The following is a 25,373-nucleotide window of genomic DNA, read 5'->3' as shown; positions in this document are numbered from 1 at the left end:
TTTCAGAAAGTTTTTACAATATTTACAGAAGGCTGGAAGGGTAGGGTGACCTACATACAGTACATTCCTGACAACATTAGTAAGGACTCTACACTGTTATCTGCTGGCCACTGCTCTCCGCCCCAACTCCACCCACTTTATACATTGCAGCACCAACTAAGTTAATCAATTATCAGCATCTCCCGCTGATTACTTAGGACATTAATTTCTAGATCTTCTGGCACAAAAGGGTGTACTGAGTGGTTTGCAAGTATTTTAAATAAGCCATTAACTGTTTATTTGGTGAATGCCTTCTGCCCTCTCCCCTTCCCAAGATCCCAAAAAAGTTGAAAAGAACATTCAACATTCTGAGCATTTAAACAGGTCAATATGATATCAATTGCAAAATGCTCCTTTTACCCTAGTTATTGGGAGCATCCAGTATGTAACTACTTATTGATTTTTTTAAAGTTTCCCTTCCTATATTGTTAAGGAAAGCCAACTATATACAATACAGCTACACATTTAAAATTATCAATGTTAAAGTATGACTAAACATCCCTTCCTCTTTCAGCTGGTCTGTTTTTATGCTTATGGTTTGCTATTATACCATTTAACTAGTTTTCTATTCCTCACACTCTTCCAGCCTATATGGGACCTAAATTTCTTTTTAAAAATGCATACACAGCCTTTCAGGCCTTCTTTATATCCTAGAGAAACTAAAAAAGGCACCAACCAGTTTTTTCACCCCCATTTGTAGATCACCTTTAAGAGAACTGTCCAAAGTCACACCATAAAGTGTCAGATGAACTGATTCCATATCTTCTTCTGCCAGTTATCTGCCTTAACCATTAAAACACACACACTTCTCTACACATACTGTAAGAGTAGTTCATATTGCTCTTCAAGAAATAGTCAAATCAATTTTTACCTAAAGAAAGTTTGCACTACACACGATATAATGTATCAAGTTTCATTCCCCAAAGTAATTTTCCTTTTAACTTTTATAACTGCAGTAGCTAACCAGACCTTTAACTATAACATATGCCACTAATATTTATTCTTGACTGTCTACTTATTGTCTAGGCAGCCATCAAAATTTGCAGTGGGTAGCTACTGACCATTCAGACTAAAGATTGCTTCTCTGGTCTTGTAATCACCCACACTACTAATAGAATTACTTATGTAAAACTAACAATATTAAAATACTTAAAATGTTCACAAATTAACATTACACAGCAATTAATATTACTTGGCAGATGCTTCTCTGTCCTTCACCTGATGTGGCAACAAATAGTAGGGAAGAATTAATTCGGCATTTTATGTTTGCAGTGCTCTTTGTTAAGAAAAGTAAAATCTGCTTCCACATATAACTCAGGGATTGCCATTCACTTGTCCTTTGCATGCAAGACAAGAGGTTTTATAGAAGCTACTTAGCCAAAAGAAAAATAATGGAAAATTAAGTCATTATGAAATCTTTATTATATGTTTAGGCACAGTATTCCAAGGAGCCATTAACCATGTTTTAGGATTCCCCCCAGATATCCAGAAAAACTCTTTAAACATAAGACTCCAAAACGAGACAAATATTTTGCATGCAATAAAAGCAAGCATTGTGCTACTCTTCAAATCAACAAAGCATATGTAGATAAAATTAACTGTTATGCCCACAGGGTGTTTAATGTGATGCACATAGGCCAGGCACGTCATGCTCTGATAACTCATTTTCTTTTATGCAACACCACAAAAACAGAAAACCATTTATGTATGAAGCGCTTAGACACTTGCTTCTTAAGAAAAGTGGTAAATAAGGACCCATATAATACTTTCATTTGAAAGCTAGATAATGGGTACTGGAATCTGTATTTTAAGACATTAGCTTGAGTAAAGTTTGGAGAGATCTATTAAAGGCCTCAAAATTAGAGCTTTTTATTTTAAACACTGCCCACAATGTTAATCAATTAGAACAAATTCTCAGAGGCACCAGCAGCAGGTGGATATTAGTATAGAAGGTAAATGAGGTTTGCAGAGATATAAAGTTATTAGTTCAATATATCACATGTATATAGTCGTTAGAATCTGAGGTCAGAGCTATGTCTATTAAAAGTGAAAGTACTTGTATTAATATTTTTGTTATTTAATTGCACTTTCTAATCTTACATTATTTAGTATCTTCAGCTTTGGAAACAAGTGCTTAGATTTCCTCTAGCACCTCCTGTCCCCACAGAGGAGAGGGGCAGAACACACACACACACAACTATGCATTTGTCTACATTGGGCTTTTTAAAGAAAATTCAATGTTGTTCCAGACACAGTTTGACTGGCTGGTGTATACAACGAAAATTGTTTAGAGTTTTCAAAAAATTTAAACTTGCATTTCTACTCCACATTCTGGTTTCAGACATGGCTCAGAGGACAGAGCAGTTCAGATGTGATCTTTATTAGGTTTGTGGAGAGCAGGGCAGGCATGAATTTGTTCTCTATACAACTTAATTGCCACTCCTTGGAGGATGGCTAGGAAGCTAGCACGGTTATGTACCCCTCCTTCCAATCCAAGGGGAAAAACACGGTATTGGTCACAACCACATATAAAAACCTGACAAAAGCCTTTAATAATCGAACTGTTAAGTTTACTCATACAATTGGTTGTTATTACTGAGGTGACAAAATCCTAACCAAGACAAGACAATAGTAACGTAGACTTCAATCATTTTGTCTGAAAGGAGATAAAGGCAATTTTCTCCCATCTGTCCAATGCATGGGGTTTAGAAACAGCACATTTAGGTTTAGAAGGGCAGCAGCTGCTGTCCTTGTGTGCTCCCTGAGTGCCTGATCTCTGTCAGAGCTTTTCTAGGAAGATACCTTGGCTGCTTGATACGTGAGAGCAGCTGAAGGAAATCCAAAGCCATCATGCCACAGCACAGTAACAAACACACACAAACAGACTCTTCAACTGGTGAGAAGAAATTTTAACATGCTTCTCTTCTCCAACTCCTCCAAAAAAACTCCTACCCTAATTGTACACAAACCTGATACTGTACAGATAACAGGGCTGAAGCTAGGACATCATAAAGGGACCTTCCTTCTAAATTTCCTTCCCACTCTGAAAAATAAGCCACAGTTACAAGAACTTGCTCTTTGTGTGCAATGCCAACAGCTAAAGGGCAGCTTTGTACTCCTAGATAGGGGGGGAAAAGCTAAAGAAGGTTATCACAACTACTGTTTGAGGTAAAGATGCATCTCATCAAGTAATAATGTAAGCCACAGAAAACAACATGAAAAAAGGAAAAACTTCCTTGGCTGGGAAATAAAAGGTTTAGCACCAGCAAGCAAAAAATTTTAGTGGCAACATGAATTTCCCTGGCTTTCCCCTCGAAAGGAGAAACAAATCATTAACAGGAGAGATGCAAGAGACAAAGAGAAGCTCTGTGGGCTTCTCTTGCCTTGACCAAGAGGATGGGTTAACTGAGGGAAATAAAGCTTCTTCCTATGTATGAAAACTTAGTGTTGCTCATATTAATTCTTTACCAAAAAAAGTTTATTCTGTGTAGTCTCCCCCTTGACTAACCCCCATTGCTGTTGCTGAGTCCAGTCCCTCACAAAATGGGGAGCCCAGATCACACCATTCCCTGACAAAAGATTATCCAGGCAGTCTGTATTAATTATTCTGCAAGGCAGAATCCACCTCCTGGAGCTTTTACTGTCCAAACAATTCCCTGCTGTAAAGCGTGTCGATGCACGGATTCTCCCTGCTTCCTCCAAGAGCTCTGATACTGGAAGGCAAGGGAGACCCAAGACTTAGCCCTGCCCCTGAGCCTAGGAACTCTGTTGGAATTTAAAGAAAAATGTGAACATCTGGCCCAAAAGCCCCAGAAATGGGGACTCATCCATTCATTCCCCCTTGTGAGCATTAATCACCCCACAAACTTGCCTCTCCTCCATGCCCATCAAATATCCCGAAGATAGAGGGATGGGTCCTGTTGACAAGGTCCGTGATCACTTCGAACCTGTCCTCCATGTGGTCCCTCCGCCCTTGGATGGAGTAGACAGCCACATTGTGGCTCTTGAACTCCCAGGTCTTGGAGAACTCTGCATCCAGCACATCCAGCCCCCCAAACCTGTCATTCTGCATGATCTCAGCCACCTTGCCCTTCACCATCTTCACAGCATCCCTGCTGGACTTGACAATGGTTTTCACCTCATCAGTGTGGAAGAAATAACTCCAGAGGGCCAGGCTGATGCACAGCAGGAACAGGGTCTCTGGTCTTAGCAAGAAGTAACGCATGATCCGGCCCAGCAGAGACAACAAAGTCATTGTATCCTCTATCATTTATTATAGAGACAGTGTATCTCCCACACCATGCACCACGCACCCCGATGGCTGGGATGGGTCTAAGACAAGGCAGCAAATCAATGCATGCTGTGCTAATGCAAGCCCAGTGAGGGCAGGGCTAGTTGCAGCCTCTTGCTCCTGCTGCTGCTTCAAGTGGGCTCACTCACTCACAGACGGCTGGGATGTCTCTGATGCAAGGTAGAGATCAGCGCATGTTGGTGCTACAAAGTAATCCAACAAGGACAGGGCTGGTTAGCCGCCACCTCCTCTTGCTGCTGCTTCAGCTAGCTCCCACAGGGACAGATCTGACGTGAGATAGCAAAGACCAATGTACTCTCTCTGTTAGTGCAACAAACCAAGGGCAGGGTAATTCGGATGCTACAGCGGGATGTACGCGGCCCGATGATACAATGCTCTGCTATTGCAAGGCAAGGTCAGGTTCCTCCGGCGGCCCCTGCTTCAGGGGTCTCACACAGGGATGGCTGCAGCCAGCTTTGATGCAGGGCAGCATCGACTCGTGTTTGGTTCTACTAATGCACATCCAGCCAGCCAGCCCGGTGGCTAGGACAGAGGCAGCGGAGAACAGCGCACAATGCAAACCCACGAGCAGCCGGGCTCCGGCTCCTACCCCCTCCTCTGCCTGCTGCAGGGGCTGGTCTGACGCCAGGAGCAGGGCACGCTCGGCTAACGCTGCGCGCCCCACAAGGGCAGGCTCCCCGGCTTGCCTGCCTGGCGCTGCGGGGACGCCAGGAGCAGGATCCGGACACTGCCCGCTAGTACTGCAAAGCCAGGGGCCCCCCGCCTGCTGCCCGCCTGGAGCTCACGGGCACCGGCTCCCTCAGGCCTGGGCGGCTCGCGCACACACCCCGTTCTCCCGCCTCACCCCTGCCCGGCTCCGGCGCCAGCGGTCCGCCAGCAGCAGCGATGGCACCGGCAGGGCCGCGCGCAGGTACCAACCTGCCTCTCGCCCCCCCGCCCCCACGTCTTGCGCCTGCCCCTCCCCCGGCCGGGGCGGGGCTCAGCCACCTCCTCCTCCCCAGAGGCGCCTACAAGCCCCAGCAGACTGTGCGCTTCCGCCTCGCTTGTATGTGGCAGGAACCAGCCCAAAGGCTGCTGGGGGCTGTAGTCTGGGGAGCAGGCTAGATGAGGACTGAAGACTCCTGGCCCCGGCCTAGTAGCAGGCTGGACCCTGGACAAGGACTGAAACGCTTGGCTCGGTCTGGACAGGTTCTGTGCACTGAGGGGTGGGTGACTTGGCCCACCGTGGGCTGGGCACAAAACAGGAATTGGGTTGGGAGGAATGAAGGTTTCAACATCTGTTCCCAGTCGGGTTGGAAGGGAAATCGAGACCTTGCACATTTTCTTGTGAAAAGAGGGAGTGAGAGAGTCCAGCCCAGGGCAGCCAAGGCTTCTGGCATTCAGCTCACCTGGGATGGGTTCACATATCTCACTGCCTGCTTCAGAGCAGGGACTTCAGCCTCCATCTTCCCTATGCAGAAATGTTGACCTTGGGGTGGTCTGGTCCCTTTCTGATGAGAAATTCCATCCTAGGCCTGAGAAATCTACACAGAGGAAATTTCATCAAAACTGTTTAAAGTTTTTATTTCAACTAATTGAGATTTTCAGATGAAAAAAATCTGTGTTGAAAAATTCCCAACTCTTGTTCCTTCCTGCCTCCCATCTGCAACGCCTTCGTCAGACAGGGTGAGGTGTCAGGCAGAAGGCTGGCAGAAGGCTTTGCAAGGGTCCATTGAGCTAAGGCTGGGTTCCCCTATCCCTCCAGGGCCCCGCACATGGCCTTTATTTTGGAGGACCTTTTCCATGCCTTCATTCCACCCAAAGTTGATGTTCCTTCACTTTTGCTATTGAAAACTCTTTACATCAGAAGTAAAGAATCAAACGAAAGTTATAGAACGTTATTAACGTTACAAGAAGGAATCAACATTTTGAATTTCTTCAATAAGCTTTTCAGAGAGGTGGAGGGCTCCTTCCTTTCGATCTTTGTTACACATTTGGGCCTTGGCAGGTTCAGTGAATCTCTTAATGTGGGGGGTGGGAATGCTTGTGAAGATGGCCAGTATAAAGGCTACAACACATTTCCTGGTGACTAAAATACACATCCAGCTTACAAAAGAGTCACTCTCAGAAGAAAAAGTAAATGGATAAACTGTTTAGGTTTTAATCCCTATGCTTTGTCAAACAGCACTGACTCTAGTGCTAAGGAATTTTGGTATAACAGCTTAGTTAAGAGAAGGAAATGAGTGTTAATTTCAGTCACCTTTTTTGTTTCTGAACACTTCTGTGGCTTTGTGATTTACCTTGTCATCTGCAGCCAGCTCCATTCATAGGGGAAAAGACAGATTCTGTCAGACAAGTGGTCAGCTCTCTTTGCAGAGGTAGAGGCCAAAAATATATTTTTAAATAATTCATTTAAAAGAAAGGACATGGAAGTGAAGATGGATGCAAACTGCTAGATGAGACTATACTACAGCTTTGATATTACAGATTTTCCATACTCTTCCTCATCTCAGCAGGAAGTGGCATCAGAAGAACATGGCAGTGAAAGCATAAGCTCAGCTGAGACTGAAGATGAATATTTCTAAATCCAATGGCAGCAACTCCTAGTATGATCTTACTGGGTCAAGATCTAATGAAGTTAAAAAACAAAACAGTGATAAATTTGGATCTGAAGGGAGTTTAATATTAATATTTTTGGATGGGCTTGGTAATTGGTCCCAAATATTCATATTCGCAGACAGGTGGAGGAATGAAGGTAGCAGATTTTCAGTTTCCAAATGATTAAACTACTAGTAGAGCCAGTTAGCATTTCCATCCAGATGGAAACACCTATTTGTATATATCTGACTCTCACATCCAGGCATCAGAAGCAGGAAAGTCTACTGCTGGGTATGAAGATACTGAATTGTAACATTCATGCAGCACTTTTAATTCAAGTATACCAAGTACCTACACAAAGTTTGGTATTATATTCATGGGAAAACTGAGAAACACTGGATTGCTGTGTGACCTTGAGAAAATCTTTTAGGCCTACATTTTCAGGAGCCTCCCTTAATTTTGGGTGCCTCAACTGGTGACAGCTAGTGAGTTCAACAGAGTTACACTGCTGTGTAAGTGGAGAAATACGATGGTAAATCAGGCTCCTCATTTTCAGAGGTGCTGAACACCAGCAACTCCTCTTGAAATGTATTAGCATTCAGGGTGCTCAGCACCTCAAAGTTAGGCCCTAGGTATCTCAAGTTGGGCACCCAAAATTAGTAGACACTTTTGACAGAGTAGTATCAGAACCCACGTTATCCGACTCCTAGAGCCATTCTTTAATCACTACTCTATGCTACCTTCCTACACAGGGCACAATTCATATGCTGTGGGGGGCGGGGCAGGCGGGGAACAGTTAGTAGCTGATCAAATTATATTATTTTAGTGCTGATCACATGAAAAGGTATATTGCAGATTTTACTAATGTTGTAATGTAATTCCCCACTGATAAAGACATTCCCACCTTCTATCCTTCCCCACCCCCAGCACTCCCACCCACACTATCTCAAAGCTCAGCCCAACCTTCTGGATTCTGAGCCATTTGAAGTGAGCTCAGTTCACATTTTCAGGATTTTCTCTACAATCACAAGAGCTAGAAACAAACAAGTTGAGATTCTCATGTAATCACTTCCCTGTAGGTACCAGGACTTTGTAAAAACACCAATATTTCAAAACTCACATCAGTTTCTCTCTATGTTCTTCTAAGTACTTTTCCATTACGAGGAATACGTCTTTCATTTAATTCAGGAATATCACCATTATACTTACATAAAATGTTCCCAATAATTGCTTTGGCCTTTATTTACCTTCAGCTCAGGAACAAAAGGAAACTAAACAATTTTCCAAATTAAGGTTGTCCTCTTGTCTCAGCAAAGAATTGATATTAACGTATCCTCTTTGCCCTTTTTATAAATATCCAATATATTTAAAGACAAACTACATTTCTTGCCTTTTGACACAACCAATACAGTTCTGTTAATATATATGGTCTCATAATAAAAGCAGTTACAGGAAGACCACAATTTGTTGTATAGTATAGTAAGAGAATACTCCAAAAGTATTCTCAGGGCAACCAACATTTCTATTGCGAGTGTCATCTACTTCATATATACAGTTCAGACCTCCCCCCTGCATTGGGTTGCAAGCTTTCTAGCTGCAGTCCAAGATTTGGACCCAGGGTTTTGCAACATGATTGCAATACAGGCCTTGTTTACACGAGTGTTCTACTGGTAGAGTTCTACCAGCAAGCTCAGATTTTCAGGGTATGTCTACACTATGGAACTTACAGCAGCACAGCTATACCGCTACGCCGCTGTGAGGTCTTCTGTGTAGCCGTTCTGTGCCAGTGGGAGAGAGCTCTCCCACCAGCATAATTAACCCCTCCACACACACCTCCCAATGAGTGGTGGTAGCTATGTCAGCAGGAGACACTCTCTCGCTGACATACTGCTGACCACACCGGCACTTTTGTCGGTGAAACTTTTCTCTGTCAGGGATGGTTTGGTTTTTTTCACATCCCTAACCGACAAAAGTTTTGCCAACAAAAGTGTTATTCTAGATATAGCCTCAGACTACAAGGTCAGAAGGGACAATCATGATCATCTAGTCTGACTTCCTGCACATTGCAGGCCATGGAACCTCAACCTACCCCACTCCTGTAATAGACCCCTGAGCCCTGACCAAAATAAGCAGGTGAAACTTCCCCTGGGGGAGGCTAGCTCTCTGTCCCACCTCTTCCGCATGCAGCCCTTCCCCAGATCCCTTCTCTCCTCCACACGCCCTTCCCTGCAAGGCCCCCCTGCCCACTGCTCCCCACATCCCTCCTCTCCTCCAAACCCCCTTCCCCCATGAGACCCCCACACCTGCCACTCCCTGCATCCCTCCTCTCCTACTCCCTTCCCCCACAAGGCCCCCACCACCCACAGGGATGCGGCAAGTGGGGGAGGCCTCGTGGGGGAGAGGAGAGGATGGACGTGGGGAGCGGCGGGGACCTCCGGAGAGGGGGGTGGAGTAAAGGAGAGGAGGGACTCACCAGGCAGTGGTGGGGGCCTCACAAGAGAGGGAGGTGGAGGAGAGGAGGGATGTGGCGGCCTTGCAGCAGAGGGGGATGGAGGAGAGGAGGGCAGCGGGGACCTCCTGGGGGCGGTTGGTGGAGTGGAGGCAGGTGGCGGGGCCTCGGGAGAAGGGGCGGCGCACAGGCAGGGACACAACGGCCCAGGCTCCAACAGCTACACCAGGGGAGGCTTAGCCTCCCCTGGCCTATTATACCTGCTGCCAATGAAGTTATAGAAGCAAAAGATCCTTTTTGCAGATTTAACTGTCTACGGGAAGGCTTTCACTAGTACAGCTATGTCAGTTAGCGTGTGATTTTTTTTTCCCCCACAATCCTAATAGACATAAGTATGCCAGCAAAATTTTTAAGTGTAGACCAGGCTACAGTTTAGTCTCATCTAAACAGGCAAGATGAAACCGTGATAACACAATCCCCTGACTGTCTATTTGCCTGTGTTGATGGGCCCTCAGAGAGCCAATTGTTTCTTCCTGGCTTTTTGCTGTATCTGCCTATCCGCTGAAGGAACTTCTTTTTGAATTGTTTTATTATATTAGCTGAATAGCCTTATGTGAGAGATGCCTGTGTCTGCTACAGCAACATTTGTTCCGTAACGTTTTTAGTAACTGCTGAATTATTGCTTCTCTTTGACATCTACTTCTCTTTATTTTTGTGTTTAAAGGTTTAACATACATTTTAAAATATAGAGAATAATCATCACTGTCATAAAATAAAAATGTATATGGTATCCTGTGGGTACCACTGCTTGTATTAAAGTTGTGTTTCATGGACAGTTTTAATTCAGGCTGTAGTAGGATTTACAAAGTGAACCAGAATGGTTCCATCCTGGATGATGTGCGAGTCATACATCTTGCAATAGTGGTTCCTAGCCACCAGTATGTGACTCAGTATTGGTTTTTCAGGTTGGGTGACTGGTATTCTACATACTTATCTAGAGGCCTGATTCAGCGTGGTGCTGAGAACCCTCAATCCCATTCAGTCCTATGGGAGTAGAAGGTGCTCCACACCATGCTGAATCTGGCCATTAATGACAAGACATTGATGCCCGCCTCTTATTGAATTGTGCATGTTCTAACCTGCCAGCGAGCTTGAGTTGTTACAAACTCATCTTCCTTGTGACATGGAATGCTCTGGAACTCAAACTGTACATTAGATTAGAGCATGCACATCTTAATAGGGAGCAAGGGAAACTACAGGGTACAGACCAGATTCAAATCTGCTAAACTGGTACAATTGAAAAGTTTGGGGAAGTAGTTGCAGTAGAAACAGAAGCATCTTCAGAGTATGCTGTACATGTATTACAGAGCCCTATCTTCTTCCATTCAGCACAATTTCAAATGGAACTGTCCAATATTTAAAATGGAACAATCTGAGCACAAGTTCCACAGCTAGGCACCTTATATGCAAAGCTATACAATTCAGAAGGAATGTTCAGTCAGACCAATGATCTGAGCCAGCATGAATAACTGAACACCTAAGTGTTTTACAGTGCATTCTTTGGGTTCAATCTGCTTGCTCCCTGCACTGCTCACTCAGGCAAGACACCTTCCTGTAGCAGTGGGGTAAGTGGAAAGACACTGACAGGATCCTATCCCACCCATCCAGTGCTGCAAATTGATAGTGAATTCATAAGGTTTTTTGGGGTGTTTTTTTTTTTTTTTGCATTTTGTTTGTTTCTGAACTGAATTATGAACAATAATTGAATTAACTCCATAAATTCATAGTCTCCACTACACTGATAGTAATAGTCATTACATAATGACCTCTGAAAATGTAAAGGCATTTCTTGCTCAACAGCTCCTTCTGCTGCTTACAAAGTACCACGGAATACTAAGGTTGTTGATTCCATTTACTTGAGGTGTTAATTGTAACAGCAAATTAGCTGTTACTATAAATACAACATTCAGAAACTATGGTGATGGGTAGAACATAGATTAGATATATATTGCATAGGGTAATGGAGTCATCATTTGGGGCCTCTGGAATTCAGTTTTAAAAGGTTTTTGATTCTGAAAATATGCAACACACGATTTTCATTTGTCAGTAATTTCCATGGGAACCAGAATTCAAAAATTAATGTTGGGAAAGTAATTTACTGTTGGGTAATTTACACAGCACTATTAATGCTGTAATTTCTTGCTTGTAATGACAAGAAGTTTTTATTCTCAGAATACGTAATTATATAAAGATATGTATAAGGCAAATTTAAATAATAATCAAACTATAATTCTATTTCATTTACTCTAGATGCTGATTGAGCGCATCATTATTTCACCCTGGGGATGGATTGTGAAAAGGTGGTTCCGTAATTCTACAATCTGCCTCGTAAACGTTAAAGTATAATTTAGGATTCAGTTTGATGGAAGTTTGCTTGTAATAGCCCTATCAAAATTCTACACATATATATTTTATAATATCCTCTGTGACAAAGATTTTGATACAAGTTTTCTTCTCAGTTACCTCGGGGTAAATGTAGAGTAATAAGAATGGAGTCAATTCCAGATTTACACTAACGTAGCTGAATGGAGAATTAGGATTGTATGTATTAAAATAAAGAAAGAACCTTACAAGATATCTTCCCCTTTCTTCTATTGATGAACATATAAATTAGCCAAAAGTAGTAACAGAAAATCCAATATCAGTGCTAACTATACAAGCATTCTTTTTTTTTAAATTATTTCAGATAAGGAGGAACACCTTTTGGGGGGGGGTTATAACTCTTGCTGATTTATGATTATTGCTCATTATTTCAGATATTTAAAGAAACAAATCTGAGAATATTCAGAGTGTTTTCTAGCCATGACAAAGAAAAGAATATCTCCACAGGAATTACAGCACTGCAAGGTATTAAATTGTCTTGTACAATTGTTTTCATAATAGGAAACTAGAGCCTAACTTTCTTGTTGGAACATTCTCTTTTCTTTTGATCTCAGAGTTAAAAATCAGCAGAGCTTTCAGAGTATTGTTTCCAGAATGATATATATATTTTAATCTTGTAGCGAATGCCAGGAATCTCAGTGTGGAATCTTCCTTGTCTCACTTAACCCCACCAAGGGAATTTGCTGTAGGGATATTGCAAACAATATGCACTGTAATATGGCTAAATGTAGTATCTGGGAACAAAGGCTATAGGCCATACACACAGGAAGGGGGAATCTATCCTCAGAAGCAGTGACTCTGAAAAAGACTTGGGAGTCATGGTGGATAATCAGCTGAACATGAACTCCCAACATGACACTTCGGCTAAAAGTGCTAATGCAATTCTAAGATGCATAAGCAGGGGAATCTCGAATAGAAGTAGAGAGGTTATTTTACCTCTGCATTTGGCACATTGTGCAACTGCTCCAGGAATACCGTCTCCAGTTCTGGTGTCCACAATTCAAGAAGGATGTTGATAAATTGGAGAGGGTTCAGAGAAGAGCCACAAGCATAATTAAAGGATTAGAAGACATGCATCATAGTGATGAATTCAAGGAGCTCAATCTATTTAGTTTAACAATGAAGTTAAGGGATGACTTGAGTACAGTCTGTAAGTACGTACATGGGGAACAAATATTTAATAATGAACTCTTCAGTCTAGCACAAAAAGGTATAATATGATCCAATGGCTATAAGTTGAAGCTAGAGAAATTCAGACTGGAAATAAGGCATATATTTTTTACAGAGAGTGTAATTAACCACTGGAACAGTTTACCAAGGTTATGGTGGCCTCTACATCACTGGCTATTGTTAAATCAGGATTGGATGTTTTTTTAAAAATATGCTCTAGGATTTATTTTGGGGATGTTCTATGGCATGTGTTATATACAGAGTCAGATTAAGGTTTCGTGGGGCCCTGGGCCAGAGCAAGTGGGGGACCCCTCCTCATCCCTTCTGCCTGCAGTCCCGTCCCAGTTCTGCCCCTTCCCCCTGCCGCCCTGCCCCGTTCCACACACAGTCAGCCCCATTCTGCCCCCCCGCTGTGACCCCACAACCTTGCTCCTTTCTCCCCCCGCATTGAGGCCCCAAGACTGAAGAAGCTCTGTCCTCTCCTCCCCCGCCGTGGCCCCGAGCCACAGCGGGGAGAGTTCCACCAGCCTTGAGGCCGCAGCAGGGAGCTAGAGCTCCTCCAGTCCCGGGGCTATAGGCATAGTTTGACTGCTATATTTGGGGAGGCAAAGCGTGCACATGCACACATGTGCACACTGAAGCCCGTCCCCTTGGTTCACTGGCTCTCTCCCCACACCTACAGTGCTACCTGGGCTGCTGGTGCTGTGGGGGATGGGACAGTATAATGGAGGAGCCCCAGCTGCTACTGGCAACCACTCCACCACCGGCTGCTGCGGTGATGTCACTGCTCTGGTGCTGATGCAGTTGCCTCCCTGCTGGGGCTGCTGCTGCCCAGGGAATGCTACATGCTGGGCTCGTGCTTCCCCCCACCCATTCCCATATCCCCTTCTCTTCCCCATCCCCTCCCCCTTCCTCTCCCCTTCTCTTCTCCTTACCTCACCTCCCTTGCTCTGTGCCCCACCCCCCTGTCATTTACGCTAGTTTAAACCTGCAAGTGGCCCATACCCCATGCTGCAGAGGAAAGCAACCCCCACCCCACGGTCTCTGCCAGTCTGACTGGGGGGAAAATTCCTTACTGACCCCAAATATGGTGATCAGTTAGGCATAGAGTGAGGCTGGAGAAATGTGATTCTCAGTTTCCCTTCCCTCATAATAGGCTACATTTGGTACCCAAATACATAGTCTCTGATTCTCATGCTCTGGCAGTGTAAGGGGGCCTAAGACTCAGGCCCATAGTATATACTGATGAATGACTGATAGTGATTTCCTGGGACAAGAAAGTGGTGCTTTAACAGCATCTTTTACATAAATCCCCATTTGGCAAAATTCTGCTTTTGGATTTACATACATGTGGTGAGCCAAATACAGATGAATAAAAACAAAGGGATGGAGTGGTAAAGATAAAATAATGCGGAAATGGAGGAATTTACATATAGAACAAGTTCTTTTTCTCACCTCCAAACACAAGTTAAAAGGCCAAAATGGTTTATCTTGGGTTTGACTTCACTCTTAAATACCAAGGACCATATCTTTAGCTGGTGTAAATCAGCATAGCTCCATTACACCAGCAAAGGATCTGGTCCCAGAGCTGCAATATGGTTTGGTTTTGTCTAGGTCAACCAGTGTAGTAATACAGTTTGGGGTACTGTTTTGTGCTCCAAATGCTGGCCTGCAGATTGGATCCAGCCTGCAGGACGATTCTGTCTAGCCCCTGAATGCATCCACTCCCACATCAGACCTGGTCTACAAAATGGCATACTCCATATGGCATGACCTTGCACCCAGGAGTGGAAGTAAGCCGGTGTGGGCTGGTACGGCATACTGGTAAAAAGTGGCCCCCGGTACCAGCCCGTACTCAGGCAACGTTAAAGTGCTTTAACATCGTGGCCCCTTTTGCCTCTCCTCCCCCCCGTCAGACCACTGACAGAGAATGGGGAGGAGCAGGTGCTCCAGGGCCCGTGATTTAAAGGGGCCCGGGGCTCTGGCCGCCACTACCATGGCAGTGGCCAGAGCCTCAGGCCCTTTAAATCGCTGCTGTAGCTCTTGGCAGCATGGGCCGGGCAGCGCAAATGGGCTGGCTGGAGGATGCTGACCTCCAGCCCAGTCCCTTTCGCCCAAGGCCCGGCCCCCGTACCGGTAAGTGTTAAATGTTACTTTCACCTCTGCTTGCACCCACCATACATGTGAGGTTATGCTGCATGGAGGAATCCTTTTTGTAGAGCCATGTATTTATGTATGTGGCCGGTGGAAAACTAGCATCCAAAACAAGCATCCAAATCACAGCACTGAAAAGGTTGGACCACCCATTCTGAACCAGCCAGTTTGGCTGTAGAGGCAGAGTTCAGATTTATAAAGTTAGAAATTGTTCTTGCTAGAAAGGTGTTATGTCAAATTCTGAGATACAGAGGAACAAACAGCTGAGTCTATTATAGTTTAGCCTATAGACTATACAGCACTTATTACACTGTTAAATTCTGTCTACACTGGGATTAGAAACAGTAAGCTTTTTCAGCATGGCTCATACCAACATGGGTACAGGGGGTACTTTATACATAAACACCAAACCACAGAGCATATACAGAGAAGCTGTATATTCTTGGGCCATTGGTGCATGTCCTGAGTGTGGTGAGAAGCACAAGATTGAAGGTTGAGTGTTTTCACTACCCTGTACATGGACAGAAAACCCAGGAATGCACACACAGAGATGATTAGTGATGTGAGGTTTACACATTTTTTTTCAATAGACAAACATTAACATTTGAGTTCCCAAAACAAAAGAATATTTTTACCACAGGTAGTAGAAAAGTCACAGAGAGAGGGATTCCATATTTTGGGGGGTTTTTTTAACATGGTGTCACAGGATTCATCACTCACCGCTCGTTTGACAACTCCTCCTCATCACTCTAGGGCAGTGGTCTCCACCCTTTTTACGCCCAAGATCACTTTTTAAATTTAAGGGCAACACAGGATCTACCCCGTCCCTTTCCCAAAATCCCGCCCCATTCACTCCATCCCCCACTCTCTCCGTCGCTCGATCTCCCCCACCCTCACTCACTTTCACCAGCTGGGGTAGGGGGTTGGGGTTCAGGAGGGGGTGTGGGCTCTGGGCTGGGGCCGAGGGGTTCACAGTGTGGGGGCTCTGGGCTGAGCCTGGGTCAGGGGGTTGGGGTGCAGGAGGAGGTGAGGAGTGTAAGCTCTGGGAGGGAGTTTGGGTACAGGAGGGGCTCCGGGCTGGAGCAGAGTGTTGGGGTGCAGGAGGGGGTGCAGGGTGCTGGCTCTGGGAGGGGGCTCAGGGTGCAGGGGGATGCGGGGTGCTGGCTCCGGGAGGGGGCTCAGGGCTGGGGATTGGGGTGCAGCCTCCTGCCAGGCGGCACTTACCTTGGGCAGCTCCCAGTTGGTGGTGTAGCGAGGCGAAGGCAGACTCCCCGCCTACCCTGGCTGCATGCCACTCCCGGAAGGGGCCAACACACCCCTGTGGTCCCTGGCGGAGGAAGGGAGGGGAGAGACATGTGGCTCTGCATGCTGCCTCCTCTCTGCAAGCACGACCCCTGCAGCTCCCATTGACCACAGGTCCCTGTTCCCGGCCAATGGGAGCTTCGGGGCGGTGCTTGCAGGCAGGAACAGCACAGAGGGAGACCCCTACCCCCCAACCTCCACAGTTTGCACACCATCACTCTCTCTCTTTCTGTGGCCTGCAGTCCCTTTCTCACTCCAAGAACCACAGCATCCTCTTCATGACTGAGCCCTCCAGCCAGGTCACTCAATGTTCCCCCTTTCTGGGATAGCAAAGTCCCTTCTCCCTAGCAGGCCTAACTCCTGTTCCTGCCCAGCTGAACCTGCTTCCAATTAGTTCCCTACTCCCTGGCTCCTCCTCCAGGTGTGGCCTGTGGAGCTAATTGGCCTGTCTGGCCATCTTAACCCCCTCCATTCCTGTGTGGGGTGGGCACCCCATCACACATGGCCAAGTGTGTCCCGAGAAACACTGAAGTCAAGGGAAGATGCATACATTTGTTTTAAGACACAATTTGGCCCAATATCTCTATAAGTGATAATTTGTGATGGTCACCACCCTCCACCACCTATAAACCAAGTCAACAAGAAACAGAATTGGGCCTGAACATTTTTTTGAATTTCTAATTAGTTATTGTCATAGCACCACCGGATCCCAAAGAGGAATTAGCGCCTCATTGTACTAGTCACTGTATAAAGAGAAAACAAATATCATCCCTGTCCTAGAGAGATCACAGTCTGTGATACAGACAATATGCAACAGGAAATAGACAAATAGGGAGGAAGAAGAGAAATGGGTGGACAAGAAGAGTTACTGTAGTCTCTGTAGTCACAGGTAGTTAGTTACCAGACTATCCAGATTTATAACAGATACTTTCAGAAAAACTGGAACACAGAGAGATTAAACAATTTTCTTAAGGTTACACAGGGACAGAAGTGGAATTAGAAACCAGGGATGAAATTCTGCTTCCACTGAAGTTAATAGGAGGTTTGTCATGGACCCCAATAGGACCAGAATTTCATCCTGGAAGTCTCTGATCATGGTCATAACTTATAAACCCTCTAATTGCAAAATGCCCTTTCATTTCCCACAGGTTTCCATTATTAGGCCCTTAATGTTGCAATTATTCAATGCTTGTATTTTTCTTATCATTATTTTCCAGAAATAAATTCACATGGGGTTGGTACATGACTGGGATATCACAGAACAACTAAATGGGTGAATCAGAAGATTATCTTGACTGCCAAAGCCTTGCGCTAATGCATTATCTCATTAAATATTTATATCGCACCATAACTTTGCATTACTACAAAGTGAAGATATATTTGGAAATGTGTCAGAACAGTGGCTGGTGGATTAATGCATCACATACTTACCAACAATGAAAATTTCAACAAGGTGTAAGCAACAAATATTTGTTTAGAGCCACTTTGAATTGGCAATAAACTGATAGCTTTCTTATTACATCTTTCTCAGGCTTGGGCACAAACAGATAGAAATCAACAACAAAAGAATCCTAATTTTAGTCATTCATTTTTATTTGGTTAAGCAGATGTTTCTTATATTGTGTTCTAGTCTGTTTAATTTGCATTATGCGACGTGCATAACTTTGATTTACAAGCTTTAATTCCTTGGACCTTTACTTCCTTCAAATACACTCTTTGTAAAATATCATGGGCTGTGTTCTGGGCTAGATTCTTAGTCTGGCTGAGTTCTGCTTGGTACCAGATCTGAGGTGAGAGGGAGATCAACGTGACTTGATGCCACCTTTATACCCTCCCCGCATCCAATCCTAAGGCTGGTTGGGCTCCCTCAGGGTTACTCTAACTTGCATTCAGCTGCAACAGGCCAGAAGGGACCTGTTACAGCAACAGTGGATTTCTGGAGTGCAACAGTACTCCAACCATGCCACCTTCGCTTTACCAGGCTCCCAACATATCTCACATGGTGAGGCCTGGTTGCCAGAGCACCCAAGATTGTGAAGTCACCTTGTTATACTCTCCCTCTAGCATGCATGAAGGAGACCTGCCTGTGCTTAGCTGGGTGTCACCTTTCTACCACCAACAACCAGCCTGTTAGCCACTCAAGTACTCTCTTCTGGGCTATGTCAGCCCTTACTTTGCCTTGCAGTTTAACAATACATACACCTCAGTCCCCAAGTCTCTTTGAAACATTCCCCTGGGATATCCATCCCCTAACACTAGCTACTCAAAGAACTACTAGGTCCACCATTTCTAAAGGAACAGAACACACTAGCTTGTAAGATTCAATTCAGGATCAGCACTTTTCTTAACATCCATTCTTAACATCTTAACATCCTTAGATATAGTTATAGTGAAAACAAGAATAAATTTATAATCAAAGATTCAAGATTGAGGTAATAGTGAGTAAGAACATTGGAAACAAATGGTTACATATAAAACAAAAATGCTTTCTAGAAAGTAAACTTAACTAACAGGTTAACCTCCTGCCTAAAGAAGTTTATCGCAACAAAAGTTCTCTGCAGGATTTTCAGCCAAGGTTGGTTGAGATCCTGTTTTCATTAATGTAAATGCACTGTTCATTTACTTTGTAGGGTAGGAAGATGGGGTGTCTTCTTGCCTTCTAGCAATACTCCACCCACAACATTCATTATCTTTGCACACATCCAGGATAACCTTCCGTGGCTTGTTTATTCCTGTGGGCTCCTTTCCTGTTAACTTTGTATGTAGATGGACAGTCATTGCATTAGCTTACAATGCTTAATTTACATCCCAAGAGACAAGATGGGTGATATTACCTCACCCACCTTGTCTCTTCCATATTGTGGGACCAACGTGGCTACAACAACACTGAAAACAGTAATTTACATCCTAACAGAGAGAGAGACTTTTTTTTAACCTCCTGTCTGGAGGTAAACCTGTTTTTCCATCTTTACTGGTACCTTCACACAGACCTTAAAAGATATTTGCAGTATATACACACACAACTCCTTAAATAGTATCTGTACATACATTTCACTACAATATTAAGGACCAGAGTGACAGCAGTTTCATTTGAGACCTCACATGACATTCTTCGGTGAACTAGAATGTCTTTGTTTTAAATTTCTTTCTATCGCCGTTATTTTCTCTAATTCCCACAGCTATACTAGGTCTCCCGAGGCACCACATTGTGAAGGTGATACCAGCTCAGGGGAATGAGTTTGAAACAGTTGCAGGCTGCCCTACCATCACATCCTCTTAATCAATATTAACTTCTAATCAACAATATGTTTTAGGTAAATGATACCAGGATAATACTAAATCCATCATTCCTCCCTGCAAGGGTGACTGCTCTCAGCATTCACATAAACCCAACTGTCTGCAAGTTTGCCACAATCACATTATCTGAGGCAGTCCATGATGACACGGAGTAAAGCAAAAGGTAAGAGAGAGCCAGATTCATTCCTGGGGGTGCAGTTTGCTCTTATGGCACCCTTCTGTTAAATGATGCAACCAGATGCTGTGAACTCCTTTTTTATAGCCAATCACTCCTGCAAACACTCTACTCTCAGCTGACTTTCCACCTTAAGAGATGCTTTGGGGCTGCCTACTTTACTGTATGCCTGACCATAACCTCACTACAAATCTTAAACAACAAACAGTGTGGGGACGGGGGGAACAGACAAATACTGTGGTTTTGTCCCATTGTTTATATTGTCTCTCTCCATCACTTTGTCCCCTACTCACAATTGTTTATAGCTGTTAATTACCATTCTGCAAGGTAGTAGTTCTTAGAGATTAAAAGAAAGTATCTCAACTCCATATGGCATCAGTGGGAGTTGAGGGCATTCATCAAGTAACATGTCAGCTCCGCAAAGAAGTGATCCTGTCTTGTTAGTCCCTTGTACCATGCCATGCCCATCAGCGACACTATGTAACAGTCATTAATAAATTATGGGATGTGCAATTTGATAGGGGTTTTAAGTAATTAATCACTGCTTCTTAGAAAGCAACTGGCTATAGCCAACCTATTTAAACAGTAAAAACAACGAGGAGTCCTTGTGGTACCTTAGAGTCCTGCAGGTTCTGCTGTCACACTCATTAGTACTAACACAATGATTTCAGGTTTCAGAATGGTAGCCATGTTAGTCTGTATCAGCAAAAGCAACACCTTAGAGACTAACAAATTTATCTGGGCATAAGCTTTCGTGGGCTAAAACCCACTTCATCAGATGCATGGAGTGGAAAAAACAGTAGGGAGGTATAAATACACAGCATATGAAAAGATGGGAGTTGCCTTACCAAGTGGGGGTCAGTGCTAATGAGCCAATTCAGTTAAGGTGGAAGTGGGCTATTCTCAATAGTTGACAAGAAATGGTGGAAATCACTTTTGTAGTGCTAATGAGGCCAATGTAATCAAGGTGTCCCATTTCAAACAGTTGACAAGAAGGTGCGAGTATCAGCAGGGGGAAATTAGTTTTTGTAGTGACCCATCCACTCCCAGTCTTTATTCAGGCCTAATTTGATGGTGTCCAGTTTGCAAATTAGGTCCAGTTCTGCAGTTTCTTCGTGGAGTCTGTTTTTGAAGTTTTTTTGTTGAAGAATTGCCACTTTTAAGTCTGTTATTGAGTGTCCAGGGAGATTGAAGTGTTCGCCTACTGGTTTTTGAATATTATAATTCTAGATGTCAGATTTATGTCCATTTATTCTTTTGCATAGAGACTGTCCGGTTTGGCCAATGTACATGGCAGAGGGGCATTGCTGGCACATGATGGCATATATCAAATGATTTCAGCTTACAGCAGTAAAAATTAGTGCACCATGAGCACCATAAGTGGATCATATCCTTTACTTTGACCCCCTGAACCTACTGTATCATATATGTTCCAACAGCGAGACCTAGCGAGACTTCAACTCCAACACTAAGAAAAAGATCAATACTCAGGGGTCATCTGTGCACTCAAGAGACAGCTAATTCTCCACACACTGCTGTCATGTCTAATACTAAATACTCCTGTTTTACAGTTGTTTCACCTCAGTCAGACTTTTCAAATTGGATGTTTTAGGAGTCTACACTTGCCCTGTCACCTTTCCTTGTCAAACACTGATTATCCTCTTCACAGTGAAACTGCGCAGCCGAGACACAAATCATGTTTGTGTGTCATGTTTATTTGTTACCATACAGAAGTTACGGACAATATCCATGCAGCATACAGAGGAGCATCCCTCTGCTGGAAAGTGATATAACACTGCACATGGCCCCATGCGAGCTGTTGTTGAAGGAGGGAAGGTGACAGCCTCATTCCCTTCCTCCATGTGCAGTTCATGCTCCTGCTGCAGCTATTGCTCTGCTCCTGCTGCCATTATATCAGCTCTGATTTATTCCTCAGGACATTGAAAACAGTACAATAACTGCCTCTATTTGCTGCACTGCCGGTGGAGCTGACAGCCAGGATTTATTCCGGCATGAATCTTGAGCTCTATAGAAAATGGATAGAGACTGTGCTCATCTCTCTCTTGACTGAAATAGCAGCATGAAAGAACATGTTTGCTTTGCTCTATACTGGCCCCTAACACTTTATGGTCTCCCCGTTAAATATAATGAATGAACATTGTGCCCTAATGAAGAAGTCTACTCGTTGCTTAGAGCAGATCTGGAATGTGAAACAAAAGTGAGTTTTAGAGGTGAAAACTACTTCTCAGTGCAAGGAGGAACCAGATACTGCCTTAGGGCATTAACATTATCCTATTAAAACTAGAAATGGGCGAAAACTGAAACCTTACCCCCCATCTGTCCTCTCATATTTTGTTTCTGGTGTGTCACCAACATGGGAAAGGGCCTATTTTTTAGTTCTGGTTTGGATGCGGAAACACTTGCTGTTCTAACATCTAACAGAGTGAGGGGACAATGCCCTATGTTAGATAGCAGGCTTTCTGACATGGGAGGTTCGGATAATGGAGGCTGCACAGGGTGCATTAAATCAAGGTTGGATGTTTTTCTAAAAGATATGCTCTGGGAATTATTTTGAGGAAGTTCTATGGCCTGTGTTATACAGGAGGTGAGACTTGATGATCACAATAGTCCCTTCTGGCTTTGGAATCTATTAATCTGTGAATTTACATTCTGCAATGTATCTTTCCAGAAAGAGGGGCTAAAATCTTATTTTTTCTTTAAATGAAAGCATAAAATCTAGGAAAAATATTAAAATTCTCTGTAGAGAGATGCTAAATCTGCAGAATTTGTGGATCCTCTGTGCATGAATTTCTATGACCATGCTTATCTCTTTCCTTCACCCATCCTTTCAATTTTGGAATCCCAATAAAAGCAGCACAATAAATCTTTTTAGAAGTAGAATATACTGCATCCTTACATTAACTGCTGTTAAAAAGAGGGGACAACCTGCTCCTCTCCAATGTATGTCAGCTCAATGCTTTTCAGAGAGTTTTCTTCCACAAAAGATGCTGTCCATCCATACTAATTAGTAATATCTTACAGATGGTCCTTCATATTTTATTCTTGTAATGATTAAAACATTAAATAGTATTATGAAAGATTTTTCTTTTATCTTCCTAAGTTTTCTAACAGCAACAAGTCTTCTGCATTGCTGCACCGCCAAGATAATCTATAATGCTACTTTTTCCATGTGAACTTGACAGTTCAGTCTTTTCCCTATGTATGGCTCTTAAGCTCCTTTTATTCAGATATTTCTTTTATCACATGTCCTAGTTTCACTAATGCAGTGGAATAATGAAAAACCAGAAATTGGCTTTTGCCATTAATGCCAAATCAAAGTTAAGACAAAAATAAAAACTGGAAGTATTCTGAAAATTTATATAAAAAAGAGTGATGTTCAACTAAAAAGCACACACTTCGTAGTTTCAAACAGTGCATCAATAGTATGTGATCCCAAAATTAAAGACTGTAGCTACTCAAGAGGGTAGAATTGATGTTACACAGGAAGCCTTAATTCTGGCATTTCCACATTTTGAATGCTTTATTTTGCGTCTTTGACAGCGTTTCTTTAATGTAATATTTGTTTGGTTTTTGGTAAAAAGAAAACTGGAAAAAATACTTATTTACACAACTAATGTACTCCTACATGGGTCATCAGCAGAGTTTGAACTTAGGGCTTTCAGATCCACCCCACAGATTTCTACCAGTGGAGCTAAAGGAACAGCTCTATTAACAGATAGCAGTAGTAGGCTGCTATCTCTAGCAGACATTACTTTGCCCTTGGGTGCCATAACTATTTGCTAGACAATAACAGAATACTGGGAATCAGGTCTTGTGCGTTTTACTCCTGGCTCTGGAGGGGAGTGTGATCTGATGCTTTAACTGGAGACTCAGAGCTATGTCTACTGGGTGCTATTAGTTGTTAATGGTGCTTTGTATTTACATAGTGTTCAGTCAAGAGTGAGTCTCAAAGGTGGGTATGCAGAAGTAGCCTCATTTCATAGCTGATTGGAATTTAGGAAGCTATTACACTGATGATACACAAGACAAGAGATTCTGGAGGGCACTCAATTTTATCTGTGTTGACTCTGCAGGCCTGTCAGGAGTCAAAAGCAGTTAACTCTTTCTTTGGCTACCAAATATGAAAATATCTGAAAGGAGGTTTCTGGAATAACCATTTTATATGCACATTTTTTGTACCTGTAATAAGGCAGGGGTTGTCACCAGATTGGTAAGGACTCACTCCTCCCACTACACCCCCATCTGTTAGGCAGTTTTATTGTCCAAACTTAAACGGTTCCTCAGCTTACCCTTTACACTCCATGTTCTCACTGCCTGTCTTCCCGGGGGATTCTGGTGACAGTGGTACTTTTTTTTTTTCCTCTCTCTCTCTCTCAACTAGTTGTGACTCACTAAGCCTCTCTCAGATCCTTTATGGCCTCTGGTGCAGCCCTGCCCGCTTAATTGACCCAAGTGGGAGCACCTGTTTTGGCACAGTGGTGCTGGATCTACTTCAGTTAGAGGGGCCAACCATCCTGTAACAGTCCCCTTTTCTTGTTAGTGGCCATTTGTTATTGTAGAGCTTACAGATTTTATGGCTAGTTTAAAAATATCTTCTCTTATATATATGCAATATCCACCTTTATGATTAATAATGCAAATATCACGAGTGGTCTTCTAAGAAGACTGATCACTTTCAAAACTTAAAGAAGCACATTCACTCCACTCCCTGGCTTGATCCTAAATTAGGACATATTCTCCTCAATGGAGGAATGAGATATTACTACTCTGTATTAATCAAAGTCTGAGATCATGTTCTAATTTAATCAAAGAATGAAGAATAACCTTTACTAGCAAACGCAGGCATAATCATCAAATGACTGATAACTGAGGGTCAATGGTGTCATGTCTTATAAGAAATATAAGAGATGTTTCGACAGAAGATTTTACTTATTATTAACCTTTACAATCTAACTGGGAAGAAATATTTCTTAGCAAGAATTGTTTAATGCCCATAGCATGCATTTGAATCTTCATGGATTTATGAACCAGTATTCAATTATCTTTTTAATTCTTTCCTCACGTACTGTACTTCATCATTTTACAGCTACAAAGCACCATAAAATTATTCAGGACCCTGACACTTCAGAGAGACCTATTGTTTCAGGTGTATGAGAAGACTTACTCTTAGAGCCCATTTCATGTTTCATAAATTTTTATATCAAACATTTGTACCTGATTTGCCTTCCTATATGATTGGCATATCAAATTATTTTAAAGATAAATGAAATCCCTTTACTCTTCATCACTCTTGATGCAGCTTGATAGAGCCTCTGTTGAATATATCCCTTGAAGGTGACAAAGAGACCAAAGAACATTTTGAGGAGAATTATCTAATATTTTTAGAAACTAAGGAATTTTGTTATTGGCCAACTGAGGAGTCCAGCAAATGTTCC

At 43.2% G+C, this 25,373-nt stretch overlaps 1 protein-coding gene across 1 annotated transcript in view; it reads right to left on the bottom strand.

Moving 5' to 3' along the window:
* The window catches only part of PPM1L (protein phosphatase, Mg2+/Mn2+ dependent 1L), a 185,789-nt gene extending 180,484 nt beyond the window's left edge, over positions 1-5,305 (bottom strand). Inside the window, exons 1-2 of the mRNA XM_074963638.1 lie at positions 5,196-5,305; positions 3,907-4,617 (exon numbers count right to left, since the gene is read on the bottom strand). Coding sequence (XP_074819739.1) covers positions 3,907-4,309 — 403 coding nt within the window. The 5' untranslated portion in view covers positions 4,310-4,617; positions 5,196-5,305. The remainder of the gene's footprint in view (positions 1-3,906; positions 4,618-5,195) is intronic.
* Between the last annotated feature and the right edge of the window lie 20,068 nt (positions 5,306-25,373).

The sequence above is a fragment of the Natator depressus genome, chromosome 9 (assembly GCF_965152275.1).
Source record: "Natator depressus isolate rNatDep1 chromosome 9, rNatDep2.hap1, whole genome shotgun sequence".
In the NCBI taxonomy this organism is placed as follows: Eukaryota; Metazoa; Chordata; order Testudines; family Cheloniidae; genus Natator; species Natator depressus.
This window is presented reverse-complemented; position numbering and strand designations above follow the sequence as displayed.